At 36.1% G+C, this 20396-nt stretch overlaps 2 protein-coding genes across 2 annotated transcripts; one reads left to right on the top strand and one right to left on the bottom strand.

The window, feature by feature from the left end:
* Nucleotides 1-3117: 3117 nt before the first annotated feature.
* LOC145605154 (uncharacterized) lies at nt 3118-14384 on the top strand. Its single transcript, XM_081661181.1, has 9 exons — nt 3118-3363; nt 3488-3559; nt 8799-8888; nt 9739-9781; nt 10672-10778; nt 11428-11523; nt 12083-12273; nt 12367-12436; nt 13957-14384. The coding sequence occupies exons 1-9, from the start codon at nt 3178-3180 to the stop codon at nt 14062-14064; spliced, it is 963 nt and encodes a 320-aa protein (XP_081517307.1). The 5' UTR covers nt 3118-3177; the 3' UTR covers nt 14065-14384.
* Nucleotides 14385-15202: 818 nt separating this feature from the next.
* Nucleotides 15203-19429, bottom strand: LOC145604386 (uncharacterized). Its single transcript, XM_081660295.1, has 3 exons — nt 18458-19429; nt 16103-17500; nt 15203-16000 (listed from the first exon to the last, which is right to left on the bottom strand). The coding sequence occupies exons 1-3, from the start codon at nt 19427-19429 to the stop codon at nt 15203-15205; spliced, it is 3168 nt and encodes a 1055-aa protein (XP_081516421.1).
* Nucleotides 19430-20396: the final 967 nt, after the last annotated feature.

Raw genomic sequence — 20396 nt, 5'->3', positions numbered from 1 at the left:
GTTGAGAATTTGTTGGCTTAGTTGAGATTGATTTTAGAATTGCTTAGTGTTAATTGTGGCTTTGAGAGAATGCAACATTGAGTTTTAGCTCAGTCATAAGTTTATGTATTACCCAATTTATTGATTCATTGGTTAGTGGGTGTCAAATCTCATCTCCTCCCAGCATTTGTCTCCTATATTAACCCTTTTAATCTAGTTTAGTTATCATGTGGTCTATTTAACCAAAAACCAAACTTGTGACTAAGTCTACTTCCCATATGCTTATTATTGTTTGATAGTAAAAGGTAGTTTGACTAAAGTCTTTGTCTAACAATGATCGAATATTCCTCTGTCATACTCATATAGTTTATGGGAAAATAAATGAAATAAGGTTACTCATACCGTCATATGAAGTATAAATAAATTGAGGTTACTCATAAATTTATCGCAAACTTTCATATGTGGCTTTACTCGGTCGATCAGGGGTTACTTAATCAGAGGTTACTCGTATGTTATATTTATGATTTGGAGTCAGGAGTTACCTAATTAAGTATTACAAAATTTATTGATTATTAATATAGTATAGATTCATCATTTTTTAAATATGGTTATTTTTTTTGGTGTTCCACCCGGTTTATCCTTGGGCTAATCCGGATTCGGGGATCGAACACGGCTCCTCCCTACCAAATGCCCAAATGTAGTCCCAATCACCACTACACCAATAGCAAATTGGCTATATGGTTATAAATTTACCTTACACAATATATATTTATGATTTGGAAGAATAAAATATAAGACTTTATGTAGATATATATAGAGATTCTTAACAATTTGCCTAAATTTATTTTAAAATGAAGGGATTATTATTAATACTAGGTCAGTTCCCGTGCCATGCAAAGTTATTTTAATTATCCCATATTTTCTTTTGACAAATTAATTTATTTATAGCATACAATATAAAAATTGTTTAAAATATCTTGAACAAAATTGAATAAGAATGGTAAATATTATTGCTCATTTTATATAGTTGACAAAAATAAACATCTTTTTAAAAATAATTTCCTTAAATAAACTATACTTCGTAATAATTAATTATTAAAAAATAATATATTAAGGACACACCAGAAATTGACATGTGTCATTGCTAGTGTGTCTATTGACCTTTTATTATTATTATTACTACCTCTGTTACTTTTTATGTGCAACTTTGGGGTATTATTTGTGAGATATAAAATATTCCAAAGTTGCACATAAAAATTAACGGAGGTAGTATTATTTTAATCTTTGTTAAGTCTTTTATTGAAGGGTATCCTTCTTAAGTCTGCATATTTAGAATTGAATTTTCCTTTTGTTGAATCAAAGATTTTTTTTAAGGGAAAAATTGCATAATTATACATCACTGTATATATGTTAGGATAATCATGGTATATTTAGTAAATATTTTCTTGGTGATTATTATTGTTTCCTTAATTCTGTGAGATAATTGATGGTGGGAATATATATTCATATCTTTGTCATTATTGTATCTTTGTCATATTATTTGTTTCTTTAAATAAATTTTTATTTATTTTTTTTAAAAAATATACTATGTACACACCAGGAGATGACACGTGTCATGGCTGGTGTGTCTTTTAGTATATAGTTATTGATTGATTGATGATTGATTATTGATGTGTCATTGCTAGTGTGTCTATTGACCTTTTATTATTATTATTATTATTATTATTATTATTATTATTATTATTATTATTATTATTTTAATCTTTGATAAGTCTTTTATTGAAGGGTATCCTTCTTAAGTCTGCATATTTAAAATTGAATTTTCCTTTTGTTAAATCAAAGTTCTTTTTAAGGGAAAAATTGCATAATTATATATCACTGTATATATGTTAGGATAATCCTGGTATATTTAGTAAATATTTTCTTGGTGATTATTATTGTTTCCTTAATTCTGTGAGATAATTGATGGTGGGAATATATATTCATATCTTTGTCATTATTGTATCTTTGTCATATTATTTGTTTCTTTAAATAAATTTTTATTTATTTTTTTTAAAAAATATACTATGTACACACCAGGAGATGACACGTGTCATGGCTGGTGTGTCTTTTAGTATATAGTTATTGATTGATTGATGATTGATTATTGATGTGTCATTGCTAGTGTGTCTATTGACCTTTTATTATTATTATTATTATTATTATTATTATTATTATTATTATTATTATTATTATTATTATTATTATTATTATTTTAATCTTTGATAAGTCTTTTATTGAAGGGTATCCTTCTTAAGTCTGCATATTTAAAATTGAATTTTCCTTTTGTTAAATCAAAGTTCTTTTTAAGGGAAAAATTGCATAATTATATATCACTGTATATATGTTAGGATAATCTTGGTATATTTAGTAAATATTTTCTTGGTGATTATTATTGTTTCCTTAATTCTGTGAGATAATTGATGGTGGAATATATATTCATATCTTTGTCATTATTGTATCTTTGTCATATTATTTCTTTAAATAAATTTTTATTTTTTTTAAAAGTAAATGATTGATGAACCTAAAAATCTCTTAATAATGTACAATATTCTCTTCGTATAAATCTATTAAACTAACATAAAACCCTAACATAATTCCTAACAATCCATAAACCCATAAAACAATTAGGGTAAATTCAAGTTTGTCTTTGAGAAAAACCTGTGAATATATCTCCTCTCACAACCTAATCATTTTCTTTTAATTTTTAAATGATAAAAGTAAAATAATGAAGTGGCATAAAAATCATTCTTTAAAATTGTGAGAGGAGATAAACTGGAATATTAATCTGTGCATAATTTATATGGTCATATGGAATACTCCTAGATCCTAATTACTCCACATCAAATGTCAATTAAACCTGCAAAATATGTATGGACTTTGTATTTATTTTTTGTAACACTGAGTACAGAATACAATATACACTTGTATAATAAATACTCTGTAAGCTCTTTCAAAAAAAAAATACTCGTAAGCATTTCTCTCGTGAGGACGGTCTCCTAAAATCACAAACTACGAAGTAATTTCTTTTACCAGAGTCAAAAAAGGATTTACTACTGCACAATATAAAAACAAAATTTTCATAATTTTATTACACAGAAGAATCTTATTTTAATAATTTTTGTTTTTGTTACAAAGAGTAAGAAAATCAACCGAAAAATGGCAAATCTGCCGCAATCTCTCTCCTTGAACGCACCAGCTTACGGCCCAACTATCGGCGCTGCTACTTCGCCGGCGAATTCACAGTCCAACCCTAACGATCGTAAAATGCAATCGGCGGAACTACTCGTCCTCGACCTTAGCAATCCCGACCGCCGTGAAAACGCGCTTCTCGAACTTTCCAAGGTGTTTCTCTTTTCCCTCTCAAGTATTGATTTTAATTTTTGATTTTTGATTTAGGGTTTTGGATTGATTATTGCTGTGAATTTCGATTGAATTTATTGTTGGTGATTGCTGTTTTGCGTATCAGAAAAGAGAATTGTTTCAGGATTTGGCTCCTTTGCTTTGGAATTCTTTTGGAACAATTGCTGCACTTTTACAGGTGAACTCATCACCTTACTGTGCTCATTTTTTTTTTATTTTTTTTTTATTTTTTAATTTTCATAATTATGAAGATTGGTGGCATGCTAGAAGGTTTTGCATGTGTGAGTGTTTAAGGAGTCAATTTTGAGGGTGTTTGGTTCATCAAGTTGGAATGGATTGGTACGGAATACGAGATAGGTATGGGTTCTAAAACCCATACTATCCCAAAGTTGTTTGGTTTTAAAGTTGGAATGGATTCTATCCTTCATTAAAAGAATGGATTGTGAATCTTAGGGGGCGGGGGCGGGGGCGGGGGCGGGGGCGGGGGCAGGTATGGGATAGTAGGGAAATGGGGTGGAATTAGAACCCTGTATAAGATTTCATACCTAAAATGTCTAACCAAACATTAAAACGGATGTAATGGATTTTAATTCCGTTCCAAAAGTTTAAACCAAACGACCCCTTTATTTTTTTTATTTGCGAAATTCTGTTTGTTTGCTGAGTGAAGAGTCTGAATTGCATAGCATTTTGCAAAATAATGTTTTTCTAGAATTGAGGCTGCATTTGGAGTCGTTGATAGGTCAATTTCATTTGAATATAGAGAATTCAATTCTAGAAATTAAATTCTATGATTTAATTCCGATTTGTTTGGTCGAAAATATTGGCAATTCAAGTTCCAAACTTTTAGATTTAGGAGAGCTGTTTGGAGATTTTAGAACTTCAATTCAAGCATAGGATTATATGAAAAAATTTGCGTTGGAGTATCGATGCTACAAAGGAAAGATCCAAACTTGGTATTCGTGAATATCCATAATTATACCTAAAATCTAAAGTTCAAACTATGGAAGATAATTACGTTGATAGTTTAAACACTAGCGGAGTTAAAATTACCGTCATTTTAGAGGTTGAGGAGTCGATTAAGCTTCTCATTTAATACCTAATACTTCCTACAACTCCGCTACAAGTCTCCACTTTTCAGAGAATTCGTGTTATATTCCCACTATGAAGTCTTTGTAACCATTATATGCAAAAATACTACTCACAACTCCACTATAACTCTCCTCTTTTCGAATAATTCGTTTCATACTCTTAAGCTCAAGTCCTTTGAAACCAGTATATATTGTTGCTTAGGTTAGCAAATTTGGTGATCAATCAATTAAAGCCTTAATCTCATAAGCGGGTCGGCTTTTTGAACCAAAAATGATTATTTAGTATAGTCATCCACAAAAATCTTACTCTTCCATATCTTAGGTCAAATACCTGATTCTCATGCAAACATATCCTCTCCATGATCTCACTCTTCCACTCTTCATACGGTGCACCTTAGGGTCTCTGTCTTACATGCCCAAACCAATGCAAACGATTTTTCCTTAGTTAGTTTGCAATGCCTGCAACACCCACTTTCTTGCTAATAATTTAATTTTTGATTCTATGTGTTCCCGCACATCCTTCTTAACATGCACATTTATGTAACATCCCTCTTTTTCATGTGCTCTTTCTTAGAAATCCTACATTTTGTACCATTTAAACCACCTCGATTTAATCTTGTGGGTCACGTCTTGATCATTGTCACCATTCTTGTAGATGATTGACCCAAGTTATTCAAAACACTCACTCGTGGTCAAATTTTTTTAGTCCAAACTCACTACATCATCGCTTGTCCCCCTTTGTGTACCAAAGCGACATACCAAATATTCAGTCTTACTCCAACATAGCTTAAATCCTCTAGATTCCATCCTTTGCCTCTATTGCTCCAATTTAACTTTAACCCCGTCTCTCGTTTCATCCACCAAAACAATAGTCTTCCTGAAGCTGTCATTTTCCTCTGCATCTAAACTAACTTGGCGAGCGTATCACTAATAATATTAACAATCTCCTTACCACATGACAACTTCACCCTTATTAACCTGTCATTCTTTCGATAGGTCTCGATTACTTCTTTTAATAGCTTTTCGTCAAAATTCACACCAACTCTATTCCTAGCTCCACCATTCCTTGTCATGTGGCTCGTTTCTTCCAACGTACTACATCGTTAGGGATGATAAACCAGTCCGGATCCGAGGAAAAAAATCTACTTCGAGTTTGAGAAAAAAGAAAATCCGAGTCCGAATCCATTAAAATAATCGGATCCTACAAAACGAATTAGCCGACTCCGAGATAATCCAACTCCGATAGTCCGACTTATATATAATATTTTTATTTTTTAAAATTGTTCTAGGGTTAAGTGTAATTTTATACTACAATTGTGGAGTCAAGTAGTGTTTTGCTATCATTGTATGTAGTGTGGGTTGCAAAGTCCCAAGTAACCGAAAAAATAGTCGGAGTTGAGTTGGGTCGGATCGGAGTCGGAGTTGGAATCAGAGCCAGAGCCCGGATATTCAAGTTGGATCGAAGTCGGAGTCGGAGTCTCGGATGTCGGAGTCGGATTCTAAGTTAGATTTAGCTAATTCTTGTAGGGTCTAATTTCGAAGTTAGCATAATTCAGTCTGACCTGTTGCCATCCCTACACACCGTAGACCCCAAAACCAAGCCTTAAGCTTCTTCTTTTGTCCACCTTGTCTCTTGGTAGCCGAAATATCTCTTGCTAAACTTTTACAACCCCACTAATTTTAAAGTTAAAAGGAATACATCAAGATTAATGAAAATAACTAAAAGAAATTATGATTTAGGTAAGAGATTTCATTTGAACTGTGGTAGCGTAAACCAAACTACATATCATAGACATTATCTCACCATTTTTTCCATTCCTCTCTTTGATAAAATTCAAGTCAAGTTTTTAGTCCAAAGATTGAATTCGAATATGTTAGAGATGAGAACACATAGTACACCAAAGTCGGGAAATATGTTGTCGGGGTGTTGAGGAGGGGGCGGGTGTTGGTTGAAGTTGTAATATTCCACGTATGATGTACGGTAGATTTTGACTCTTAATTTGGACATTTAAGTACTATTGACATGGTAAAGATAATGCTATTAAGCATTGGGAAAGTGTAGAAGAGAGAAAACATTTGCAGCGTATAAAGATGCTAACAATAAGGCAAAGGTAGTTGTTCGCCAAGCAAAAGAAAAGGTTTTATCAGGGGGTTTACGAAAAGCAATCTTTGAAGGGATAAAATGTCATTTATAAGATGGCAAAAAAGTAGACAAGAGTCGAGGAAGGGTATTGGCATGGTAAGGTGTATCAAAGTGAAGATAAGGGCAGGAGAACGGATACTTCGATAAACTGTTTAATGGAAGTCAAGGAGTTGTCACAGGAGATACTTTTGTGAGTGATGAATAAATCAACGTGGAGTATGTGCGAAGTATTAGGAGAGTAGAGATGGAGACTGTACTAAAGAAGATGAAGCCCGAGAAAGCAGTTGGCTGCTGGTCCTGATGGTATACCGGTGGAGGTGTGGAGGTGTTTGGTTAAGATTGTTAATTGATTGGTTAACAAACTTTTTTAACAAGATATGGAGGGCTACAAGGATCCACAGTTATTCCACTTTGGTCCTAGTGTATAAAAACAAAGGGAACATTCAAGATTGTTCTAACTATTGAGGGATCAAGCCTTAGTTTTAAAAGGTGCAAGGCGCACCAAGGCGCAAATGGTCCTTGCAGCCTAGGCGCAAGGCGAAGGCGCGCGCCTTTTGTATGCAAGGCGCATATATTTATATATTTATTTCAAATTATATTTTACTTTGATTGTACTTGATACCAATTAAAAAGATTCATAATAAATTAAATAATGATATATGTATATCTAAGGTAGTCTGAATTTGAAAAAACGTCCACCATTCTTCAAATTATAACTTAAACCTTAGTTATTTTCCTTGAGGCGCAAAGGCGCACCTTACCCAAGGCGCTTTGAGGCGCGTGCCTTCCGTAGGTGTCTGATCCTCGACTAGCTAAAGCCCATTTCCCAGAGCGTGGGCCCGCGGCCAAGGATCAAGCTTATGGGCCATACTATGAAGTTGTGGGAGAGGGTGATAGAACATAGGTTAAGGACATGCACAAGCATTTCTGATAACCAATCTAGTTTTATGCTCGTGGGATCTACAATGGAAGCAATTCATTTGATAAGATAAATGATAGAGTTTTATAGAGTAAAGAAGAATTACCTTCATATGGTTTTTATTGATTTAGAGAAGGCGTATGACAAGGGGCCAAGAGAGTTACTTTGGTGGACAATGTTGAAGACGAATGTATAGGACTTGGTTAAGGATATGCATTGGGATGTGTCAACAAATGTGAGGACATGTGGTATGTTGATTTTCCTATTATGATTGGATTGCATCAAGGGTCTGCATTAAGCCCTTTTCTTTTTGCAACGATTCTAGATGAAGTAACATGACCAATTCAAGATGAGGTCGTATGGTGTATGTTGTTTGCGGATGATATCGTTTTGGTGGATGAATCTAAAGATGAGGTTAATGCCAAATTGGAGCAATGGAGGCAAAGGTTGGAATTTAGTGGGTTTAAGCTAAGTTGGAGTAAGACTAAATATTTGGTATGCCGCTTGTGAGTTTGGACGGAAAGGATTCTGGGTCAATCATCGAGAGAAATTGTGACATTCAAGATGTGGCTCCCATGGTGGCTTAAATGGAGAGCGACCACGAGAGTGTTATGTGACCGAAGCATTCTTTTATGGTTGAAGGGGAAGTTTTATAGGGTCTTCCATAAGACTGGTGTTGCTTTATGGTACATAATGTTGGGCTTCTAAAAGAGCACATTAAGGGCTGCCGAAATGCACATGTTAAGATGGATGTGCAGTAACACGTTAATAGAGAATAAAAAAATAAAGTTATTCGCAAGAAAGTGGGTGTTGCTGGCATTGCAGACAAACTAAGTGAAAATTGGCTGACGGAGACCCAGGTTTAGGCAAGAAAGATAACCAAACTTGACCTACCCATGATCCCTCTTGGGGCCCGAGTCTAGCCCAGTGTAAGTGCAAGGCAACATGGGTCAAATCATCTAAAATTTCAAGAACATATATGTAGTATTCTGGTAACATAAATTACAGAACTACCAGTATGATTCTCAAGTTCTAATACAGAAAAATTGCCTTACTTGTTTTGATCATTTTTCTACTTTTATAACTTCAAACAGTATATAATATTCAGTACATGTCCCTCTTATAATTTTGAAATCTATGATACCTGTCTAGCTGTTACAAAATAGGATATTGTACTGCAATATTTAGAGTTTTGTGTATTACTGATCAGTTGTTTGTAATAAGATTTAAGTTTTGCTGTCATTGATGAGTAATTATTTGGCTGCAGGAGATCGTGTCAATATACCAGGTGCTGTCACCACCTACCCTAAATCCAGGACAATCAAACCGTGTCTGCAATGCTCTTGCTCTATTGCAGGTTTGACCTATTTAGTTTCCTTTGTTGTATGTAGCTTGTTTACAAGCTTTATGTTTTCCAACTATTAAAAGTGTGGCTAATTGGGGTTACTGGTTTTTTTTGCTTATTTTTGAAGTAATTTTATTTTTCTTCCTGTGTATTTTCTTTTCTTCCTCCTTGATTATTCGTCTCTGTTGTTGCCAACACCGATTTATGAAGAGAAATGTGAAAATAGAAACAAAAAGGATAAATATTTTTTGATTTCAATTAAGTCCAAAGTTCATGAATATGAATTTGATTTGGCCTTTCTTATTTGACAAATTTTTTCAAGTCCCAAGTATCGTCTCCTGATTAATTCAGGGGATAGCCAGATTCAATGGTTGAGGGGGTGGACAAATAGAAAGCTAAAAACTTTTGACTTGTCAGCCTTTTACTAGGGTACTTGGGCCTTTGGGAGGGGCCACGGCATATTTGAGCCTCTATAATGCCTCGCCCTTGCTTTCTCAATTTGCTATTTGTGATTGCTGTATACTTTTGTAAGCATTGCTTCAACTTTGGGGATTTGTTGGGTGGGAAAATTTCTACAGAGTTTCAATGGTTTGCTACATTTCACATAATTTTGTAAATCTTTGAAGGGGATAGTTCACTAAATTAAATTTGAAATATAAAAGCTGCTTAGGTCATGTGGCTATATATAGAACTTAACTTATGAAGATAATTTAGTTGTGTAGTCCTGCTCATATGCCCTCATTGGTTGTCCAGTTCTTTTGCCGCTCTTGTTGTTTAGTAAAGGAGTTATGTGGCCGTACTTGGACTATATAATATTTTATGTTCGTAGTCCGGTGACAGTAATCTTTCTGTTTTCCTGCAGTGTGTAGCATCTCACCCTGATACTCGGATGCTATTTTTAAATGGTGAGTTCCCTGACTAAGTGCATTGTAAGGGCATAATTAATTTCTTATACGTAGTTATTGCTATCACCATGTGCATTCTAATAAGTATATGAGAGAACCATTTTTTTTTTTTTCTTGGGATTACTGCATGTCCCACATTCTCTGTTGCCAGAAACATAATTTTGGAGGATGTATTATTGATTCATGTCCATCAGTCAGCTGCTTGCATTTGTATATGGTTTTTTGTTCCCATTTATTTTTATGTATAGAGAATTTGTACCTATATTGTACCTATATTGTAATTTGTAAATAGCTTTCACTCTCTGCTGCTTGCATGACTTATCTTTTTTGTTAACTCTACCATGACCACAGCTGCATATATGTTCAGGTAAGCTGCATGTTGTAATGACTTGAGATCATTTACATTATCTGTTGAATAATTTATTTTAGCAGTTATAATACTATAGGCCTGATTCTCTCTTTTTTGACCAGTTATCACCAAGTATTTAGCTATACCATGTTAAATGCTTCCATGGAAGTACATTCAAGCTGGGTTCATTGTGATTCTTATAATTATCATGTTTAGAATTGTGCATGTCGAGGTGTGGCAGGCATTATGTGCATTAGTAACTTACAATAAGATATTTTCTTAGCAATTATAATTTTGCTATCCTCTTGACTACACTTAGATTGGAATAAATGGGTTCCATGAGAACCATGTGATCAATTGTGTTGCTCCATCTATCTAGAAATGTTTGTCCTTTTAGGATTTTGTGGCACACTATATTAAGTCAGATTTTCAAGCTTGACAAAAATTCTTATTAACTTGAAGAATTACATGTTAAAGCATGCTGTAATGTTTAAAGTTGCCGACACAGTCCAGAACCATTTTTATATGTTTATTTTTTCAGCACATATCCCGTTATATCTATATCCATTCCTCAACACAACAAGCAAATCCAGGCCTTTTGAGTACTTGCGGCTAACTAGCTTGGGTGTCATTGGTGCTCTGGTTAAGGTATTAATATTTCTGGATTCTTTCATATTTTGTCTTAACTTACTTGTATTGCTTTTTACCAATAATTCCGAACTAGTCTCTTGGGAGTTGGGAGGCTGAACTAGGAAGAAGATTGCAGTAGGATCTTTATTACTTCCTCCGGATTTTTAGTTGCATCACTTTGCAAATTGCGGACTCCTTGGCAATTTTGGGAGATGAGAGAGATAAAAAAAATGGACCCATATTATCGGAGAGAGAGAGAGAGAAATTATTAACTAAAAAGGAAAGTGATGCAACTAATTTAAAACTTCCGGTTTAGAAAAGTGATGCAACTAAAAAGGGACGAAAGAATTAAAGTCATGGAGCACTTTTAGCTGTTCCTGACATTCTTGATATGATTTAAGATTCTTCAATTTTCAAGCTAAATACATCTCATTATTCTCCTGTTTATGTATAAACAATAATATACTAATCTTAGGTTAACTTTTTGAGTAAAAGGACACATGAAAATTTAAAGATTGTATTGGTAGTTGAAACAGTTCAGAGTCATGGAAAGTATATAGTATACTTTGTGGATCCTATTCTTTATGACAATAAAAATAAAATGATATTCATTAGACTGATCACTGATGTTGCATATATTTCTGTAATTCGGGAATTTCATTTTCAGGTTGATGACACAGAAGTCATTAGTTTCCTTCTTTCAACAGAAATAATTCCATTGTGTCTTCGTACCATGGAAATGGGTAGTGAATTGTCAAAAACAGTAAGTTTCTTGTATCCTTGATAGATGCTTTCCGTCAAGTTCCTCCCTCTCCCCACCCCACCCCCTCAAATTTTTTTTTTTTGTTTATTGTAGCTAAGTGGCCCTACTGTATATGATGTTTGCTTCTTTATGTGATTGATTTGTGGGTCCTATTTTATGGTATATACTGTTATCTATTGTATGGGCTCTATGTTCTTTTTCAGCTGACATGTTTCTCTTATCACATGTGCCAACGCCCAAGTTCAACGATTAATATCTCTTATTGTTAATATGTTAAAATTATAACAATTTGATATATGAATGCATGCATTGAGACGATTTTAGGATGACCCCACATAACTATGATAATATCGTAACTATAAATCACAAAAGCTAGTCAGAGTAGATTTTGTGATTAGTGTCAAAAGTCAACATTTGTCAACAAAAAAATAACGGAGGAAATATGATAATTAGTTAAAGGCTTAAAGCACAGAGGGAAGGAAAAAGCTTCTTAGTGGGATGTCAAAACCTGTTCTTTTTATGTTATGTAAAGTTCAGCATGCTGTTTGGTTGTTGACAGGTTGCTACATTTATAGTCCAAAAGATTCTTCTGGATGATGTAGGCTTGGATTACATATGTACAACAGCGGAGCGCTTCTTTGCAGTTGGAAGAGTTCTAGCCAACATGGTTGCTGCATTGGCTGAGCAGCCTTCTTCACGGCTTCTGAAACATATTATTAGATGTTACCTTAGACTTTCAGATAATCCAAGGTTCGCAAAGTGATTGGATTTATGGTTATTATTTTCAGCTTGGTCTTCTTATTTATGCTTAATTATTTGTGTTGCCTTCTGTTTGTTCTGCAGAGCATGTGATGCTTTGCGAAGCTGTCTGCCAGATATGTTGAGGGATGCCACCTTTGCTAGTTGCCTTCGTGTAAGTTTCCTCTGTTTTTGTGTGTCATTTTGTGCCATAAAATATATATGTAGTGTATCTCTTCTCCTTTGGGGTTAATTTTTTTTTATATTTTTATGTTTATATAAATGCAAGTATCTGATGTGGTCCTTGATGTTGTGGTATGAGAAATCTGTGAAGGTTATAGCATGGGCTTTGATTGTGTTTTTGTGTTTGTGATTCATGGTTCCATTCCATTATGCATTTAGGCCCCTTTTGGTTTGATGTAAAATGTTTTTATGCAAAACAATTTTGTAAGAGTCAGCTATTTTTTTGAGGCTAACGTGGGTTTACCCTTTTCCCTTAACCTTTCTTGAGTGATTTACATGGATTGTAGTTTGGAATTTTGGATTTGTCCTTGATAATTTTGGGATTATCTGGTATAATGCTACATTGCTGCTTTGCTTCTGAGGGTTTTCCTTAAGTGTCATGTATGGTGCTTGAACTTGCAAAAATTGACCTGATCTGATATTGACAAGAAATAATAGGCTTTCAGCACATTTTTTGACCAATTCAAGAAACATGAACAACTGTATGGTCTGTATCTGCCACAGACTACAGTTGCATCATGGATCTGAGAAAATACAATATAGCATCATGTTCTCACTGTGTAAGTGGGTATAATGTTGGTTAAACACTTAAACCACATCATCTTTATATTTTATTTGCAGAATGAAACTTTTTCAACTAAACCTGGCGGCATTTCTCACAATATGAGCTTTTAGGTGCCAAAATTTCTCAGCTTCTTTTTGAGTCTTCATACCTTAATGAAAATGTTAGAAACTGCCATGTATCTTCCTTACGCTGATGAAAAATAGAAATCTCTCAGTCCTTTGGTCTTGGGGAGTTTCTAGAAGATGCACACACTAATCGCTGGCAAGATGCAGGATGCGTTTTCTTTATGTATGGATCTAACTATGTTATTGGTTCAAATCTCATCACTCCCCTTGTTACATGAAGTTCTTCCCAGTTTCTAATTAGGGCTGTTCCTTAAAAGTTATTCCAACTTTTACTTTTTTGTCAATGAAATACTATAATTTTATCCTAAATTGACCCACTTTTTGGGACCATTTTTCCTACTACACTCTCTCCTACATGTACAAACTTGCATCATTTATTTTTCTTAGTACGTTTATCTATAGTAAATGGGAAGAACTTCATGGAACAGAGGGAGTACTTGAAAAGTCAATAGCCTGGGTTCAAGTTTAGGTGGTTAGTGGTCCGACAGGAAAACATCTGGCACTTGGAATATCTGCTGTATCTACTATTATAGCCTGTGGGACTGCTAGATTTGTCTTTCAAACATGATCAATGGTTGGACCATACTATTGACTTTTTTGTTGCTGCTGAACGTGGCGCGTTTTGTGCACTGTGGATTCACTCATTAACTCATTTATTGTTTGAAAGCTTAGTCTTATAGCCATGATTTGAGGGCTCATTTTGCTTTATAAAACTCATTAATCTTCAAAATTCTCACATACATTTCATGGTTTCAATTTCAGGAAGATCCAACTACAAGAAAGTGGCTTCAACAGCTGCTTCTCAATGTTGGAGGACCTCGAGTTGCATTTCAACCTGGAACTGGATTTGAACATATGATGGTGAACTAAGTTATACATATTACAAGCTTCCTGTCCTGTATACCAAGTGATTGCTTCCGACCTCCTATGTATTGCCAATTCAATTTAAACATATCATTAGAAGCTTTGCGTTGTATGCCTGTATACAGAAAAGGAAAAAAGGTGAAAAGGCCGAATAGAATTTAATTTTTAGCTGAATGTCAAACATAATTAGCAATTTAGCATAGACATTATTAGCGTTTCCTTCATCATATTTATTTCTTTATTATTTAGTACTGTTAACTATCATCTTTCTGTACATAAAGGAAATTGCTTTCGAGTTTTCAGTTAATTGCTGTTTTGATCCGTGATTTTGGACTGTTAATAATTTGTGTCTGATAACGTCCAGATACTGAGGTACTGTTATCTGCGTTATTTCTTGGTTAGAGGGTTTAGAAAGAAACATGCTATTCAGGTAAAAGTTTTTTTTAATTTTTAAACCCAAAATAAAAACAAAAATCCAATTACAAGAATATTTTCTTTTCTGTGGTAGGTGAGTCACTCAACATATTTCAGTATCCCTTGGGAAGGTTCCCTGAACATTAGTTTTAAAATTTTCTCTGAAGTTAGTGAATGTTTATGTTTTATCATTTTTTTTTTTCTTTTTGGTAAAGGTAAGAAAAAGAAAACATTAGGAATATATTTTGTTTCAATTGGTACGCGACTTTGCATGCTTTAAACCAACACTATAAAGGGCTTCCTTTATGACTATTTGCTTTGGAGAATTTAGACAGAGTGAGTGTTTAAAGGAAAAAAGAGGCTGGATTTCCCTTGGGGACTTGAGGCAATTCTTAGGGGAAAGGCTTTTTATCCTTTGATGTACGTAGATTTTTTATTTTTTATCCCATTATTTTTTGCACAATTATAAGTGGGTCTGGTCAATTTGTTCAGACCCAAGACCTAAAGTTTTTTTTATTGTTTTTTGAAGGGATAATGTCAAATAATATTAGGGCTCAAAGCTTGAGTGTTCTCATTGATCTCAAATCATATATGTAGAGTACATAGCTTCCTAAGATAACATCACAAGATATTGTAAGTATTATCTTGAGTCAATGAAGGCTATAATTAAGGAAACTAATTTATATGATAATAATGAATAATATTCTCCTAACTTTCCTAACACCCCCCCTCAAGTTGGAGCGGGTGGAGTGAAGACGCCCAACTTGGGAAGAAACTGTTCAAATTGCGATTTTCCCAACGGTTTGGTGAAGATATCGGCCAATTGAACATGAGTTGGGACATAGGAGGGAGCAATGAGACCATCTGTGATAGCATCTCGAACGAAGTGGCAGTCAACCTCAATATGCTTAGTGCGTTCGTGAAACACCGGGTTCTTTGCAATGTGCAACGCTGACTGGCTATCACAAAACAGTTTAATAGCCTTGGGATGTTGTACACCTAAGCTCAAAAGAAGACCCTTCAACCATTTTAATTCACAAGTGATAGCATACATAGATCGATACTCTGCATCTGACGAACTTGTAGCGACAGTTGGTTGCTTCTTGGTCTTCCAAGAAATAGGGGAGTAGCCTAGAAACACTAGCCATCCCGTCAAAGATTTGCGTGTTAAGGGACATGCGGCCCAGTCTGAATCACACCACCCCTGCAGAGTGAGTTCACTATAAGATCTTAACAAAATACCTTGACCTGGAGTGCCTTTCAGATATCGAACAACTCGCAGAGCTGCTTCCCAGTGTTCCGATCTTGGTTCTTGCATGAATTGAGACAAAATATGAACCGAATAGGCTAGATCTGGCCTAGTGACTGCAAGATAAATCAACCTGCCAACAAGTCCGCGATAGGATTCAGGATCAGAAAGTACAGGGCCACTTGCTAGACCAAGCTTGTGATTTTGTACCATAGGAAAGTCGGCGGGTTTGCAACCTAATAATCCTGTCTCTGAAATAATGTCAAGAGTGTATTTTCTCTGACACAAAAACAACCCAAAAGAACTGCGAGCAACTTCTATACCCAAAAAATATTTCAGAGTACCAAGATCTTTCATATGAAAACAGTCACTAAGATATGCCTTGAATGCCCTTAAAGCAGCGGAATTATTCCCAGAGATAATAAGATCATCGACATACACAAGCACATTAATTTGTGTGCCACGGTTAGTGTAAGTGAACAAAGAATAATCAGAGTATGACTGTAAGAAACCATATGCCTTCAAAGCAGAAGTGAGTTTGGCAAACCAGCATCGAGGAGCCTGTTTCAGGCCATATAAGGATTTTCTAAGGCGACATACCTTATTAGGATCCGATGATTCAAAACCCGGAGGAAGCTTCATGTAGACTTCCTCTTCAAGATCACCATGAAGGAAAGCATTATGAACGTCCATTTGATGAAGCTCCCAATTTTTAGAAGCTGCAATGGCAAGAAAAGCACGAACTATGACCATTTTAGCCACGGGTGCAAAAGTTTCATAGTAGTCAATGCCTTCTGTCTGATGATTTCCAAAAACAACTAATCTGGACTTTAGTCGTTCAATACTGCCATCGGAATTGTATTTGATTTTATACACCCATTGGCTTCCGAGAGGTCGTTTGCCAGGAGGAAGGGTCTCCATTGTCCATGTCCCATTTTTTTCTAGAGCCTGAATTTCATTTTGCATTGATTGTCTCCAACCTGCATCTTTCATGGCCTCCTTAAAAGACCTAGGCTCTTTGCCCGAAGTGATAGCTGCAATAAAATTTCGGTAATACGGAGAAAAACTGTCACAATTAATATAATGCGCTATAGGGTAAGGAGTACCTGAGGGATGCTTTGGAGACGGAGTGTTAGGAGAAGAAGAAGACGATGGACTATTTGTGATGATAGTGTGAGTGACGAAATCCCTGAAACGAACATTTGGAAATTTGTCACGCATGCCTTTACCCAATTGAGCTTCATTTGCTTGCATTAGGGACGAATCAATAGAAGAAGTGACTTGACTGTGAGGCTCGATCTGTGTTGCTGCTGTAGGAGGTAAGTGCTGCTGCCCCCTGTGAGTATTATCGCTGCTGGCCGTACCACTGCTCACGCCAGCAGGCGCTGGTTTGCCAGCGGGCTGAGCAGAAGGCTCGGTGCTCTCAGCCAGCGAACTGCCAGCAGGCACAGGGTCTTCCTGCGTGGCTGATGCAGGCTGGTTGGGGACTTGATGCTGCTGAGGTATATGCGGCCCATTATCCCTGCTATTATCAACATATTGATACTCCATATGCACATCATCAAAATCATATGGCACCTCCACATGTATTGGCACAATATTTTCCGGAATAATATTGGAAGAAATAGGATCAAGAAAAGGAAAAACATCCTCAAAAAACTTAACATCACGTGACACAAAAAATTCTTTCGTATCAAGATCAAAAAGATTCCAACCTTTCTTCCCATATGGATATCCGACAAAAACACATTTACGACTCCTACTCGCAAATTTATCTCCCTTAGCTTTTTTATTGTGAGCAAAACAAAGACAACCAAAAGTTCGAATGGTAGTATAGGAAGGGATTGTGTCAAATAAAATTTCATAGGGTGTTTTGTGATGCAAGAGAGGTGATGGAGTTCGGTTAATTAAATGAGCCGCAGCAAGGACACTCTCACCCCAAAAAAATATAGGCAAATTAGCTTGAAATCTCAATGCCCTCGCTACATTTAAAATATGTTTGTGTTTTCTCTCAACCCGACCATTTTATTGTGGAGTCCCAACACATGAAGTTTGAAATAATATGCCAGTTGCATTAAAATAATCTCGTAAACAATTAAATTCGGTGCCATTGTCACTTTGTACGATTTTAATTGTTTGAGAAAACTGTCTATCAACCATTGCCACAAAAGACATGAACATACGAAATACTTCCGTTTTATCAACAAGCAAATAGATCCAAACAGCACGAGAGAAATCATCAACTATCGTCAAAAAATAACGAGCACCACAAGACGATGCATTTCTATAAGATCCCCACAAATCACAATGTATTTTTTCAAATATTCTAGCGGCTTTATTTTCACTCAAAGAAAAACTATTCCTAGGGTGTTTAGCACGAAAACATACTTCACATGCTTTATTTAAACTACCCTTATAATTAAGAGCGGGAGAAAGATGTTTTACAACTTGTTCCGAAGGATGACCCATCCGTTTGTGCCATAGCTCTAACATTGCTGAAGACTCAAAAATTGCCACATGTTGCACCGTTGCTCTTCCTTCGAAATAAAACAGTCCATCTCGCCTAACACTCGTTCCAATCAGCTCCCTCGACTGGTCTTGTATAGCACACATATTAGAGTTAAATTGGACAGTAAAATTTGAATCATCGATCAATTGGGATACCGAAACTAAATTGCAACGTAAATCGGGAACAAATAACACATGTTTAAGGACAATTTTTTAGGATAACCGAACCGAGCCTTCCTTTGTGGCATTAACAGTTTTGCCATTCGGAAGACCAACCGGACAATATGAGATGGGTTGAGCATCAAAGAGCCATTTGTCATCACAAGTAACATGTCTAGAGGCACCTGTGTCAACAATCCATAAACCGTTGTCAAACTCACCGTTCAAACGATCATCGGGAATTTTTGTGTTACCGATAAATCCGGCTATTGCTTTCCATTGCTCTGCTGTAAAGGTTTGTGACGAACCACCTGTGGACTCCGCATTGTTGTTGCTTGTGGATACGGTTGTAGTAGCATTTGCTCTAGCCTGGTTTTTGCCTTTGTTGTTGGACTGTTGTGGCTTGCCACGTTTGGAAGGATTCGGCCACCAATCTGGAAACCCCTTTAATTCGAAACATCCAGAGATCAAGTGACCTGTTTTCTTGCAATAAGTACACTGCAAACTAGACTTATCAGGATTATCGACCACACCACCAGACTTCCCTTTCCCTGTGTTCGTTCGGAGAGCGAACCCAACAGCTTCCTGTGATTGCTCTTCAGGTACGTGTTTTGCAAGCCTAACACGTTCATCTTGTGAGACTAATTGATAGGCTCGATCAAGGCTGGGCATAGGGTCCTGGGATAAAATATTAGTGCGGGTTTGAGCATAATAGTCGGTGTGCAATCCCATCAAGAACTCGTGGAGACGAGTATTCTCTCGACGCTTTTCATGTTCCACCCCTGCTGTACACTTCTCACAACAAGAGCAGGCTATAATTGGCTCATGATTATTCAATTCCTCCCATAGAGCAGTTAGTTTTTCAAAGTATGAGGCCACGGACATCCCCTTCGTCTGCTCACACTTTGCAATTGAAGCCTTTATTTGTTGAATCCGAGGGCCATTAATCGTAGCAAAGCGCATCTTAAAGGTCTCCCACAAGCGTTTGGCGTCCTTGTACTTTGACAGAGTACTCTTGACCTCGGGTTCAATTGTGTTCATTAGCCATGAAATTGTTAGAGGACCAACTCAACCAAAAGCTTAAGCTGATGGTTGAGGCCCAGGAATATGTTTTATACTCTATCACGCCCCCTCACACGAGAGCCCGTTGGGCTAGAAGTGTGGATGCAGCATGGGCCCTCCTCATACCCTGCGCTTAATATTCCACTTGAAAGTGGGGGGCGGATGAGATTCGAACCCGTGACCTTTGTGTCATGATGGCTCTGATACCATATAGAAATGTGTAAATCTCCTTAAGAGATGTTATGTCATTGCTTCAATATAAATAGCAAATGTACAAGTATAATGAAGAGTCTCTCTACATAATTACACAAATAATAATCACAGAATATGAAGTGTTTCATATTCTATCATGTTAGAAGACCAACTCAACCAAAAGCTTAAGCTGATGGTTGAGGCCCAGGAATATGTTTTATACTCTATCACTCCCCCTCACATGAAAGGCCCTTTGGGCTTGAAATGTGGATGCAACACAGGCCCACCCATACCTGGTGCGAATTAATTCCACTTTGAAGGAGGGGTGGATGAGATTCGAACCCGTGACCTTTGTGATGGCAAACGCATTCCTATTCAGGGTTACGGACATACCTCAACACCTCCACCTCAAACCCCCTTTCAACTCAAAAATGTCTTATATGCTCCTAATATTATTAAGAACCTCATTTCTGTTAGGAAATTTGCATGTGACAATTCCGTATCTATTGAGTTTGACCCTTTTGGTTTTTCTGTGAAGGACCTTCATTCGGGGACGGTTCTAGCGAGGTGCAATAGTGTAGAGGACCTTTATCCTTTCTCTTCGTCTTCCGCTGCAAGAGAACATGACCATCTTTCATTTGCTGCTATTTCTCCTTCAACCTGGCATAGTAGACTTGGACATCCAGGAGCACCTGTTTTTAATTTTCTCAGAAACAACAATTTGATAAATTGTAATAAGGGAACCAATGCCCAT

Source organism: Chenopodium album, chromosome 22, assembly GCF_948465745.1.
Source record: "Chenopodium album chromosome 22, dcCheAlbu1.1, whole genome shotgun sequence".
In the NCBI taxonomy this organism is placed as follows: domain Eukaryota; kingdom Viridiplantae; phylum Streptophyta; class Magnoliopsida; order Caryophyllales; family Amaranthaceae; genus Chenopodium; species Chenopodium album.
Note: the sequence above shows the minus strand (reverse complement) of the source record. Positions and strands in the feature narration are given on the sequence as shown.

Coding starts and splice junctions, on each gene's coding strand:
- LOC145605154 (XM_081661181.1), top strand. CDS start 3,178: ATGGCAAATCTGCCGCAATCTCTCTCCTTGAACGCACCAGCTTACGGC. Junction 10,779..11,427: donor TCATTGGTGCTCTGGTTAAG/GTATTAATATTT, acceptor TTTCATTTTCAG/GTTGATGACACAGAAGTCAT. Junction 12,437..13,956: donor CCTTTGCTAGTTGCCTTCGT/GTAAGTTTCCTC, acceptor TTTCAATTTCAG/GAAGATCCAACTACAAGAAA.
- LOC145604386 (XM_081660295.1), bottom strand. CDS start 19,429: ATGAACACAATTGAACCCGAGGTCAAGAGTACTCTGTCAAAGTACAAG. Junction 17,501..18,457: donor ATGCCACAAAGGAAGGCTCG/GTTCGGTTATCC, acceptor AAAAAAGCTAAG/GGAGATAAATTTGCGAGTAG. Junction 16,001..16,102: donor CTGCTTTAAGGGCATTCAAG/GCATATCTTAGT, acceptor TTTTTGTGTCAG/AGAAAATACACTCTTGACAT.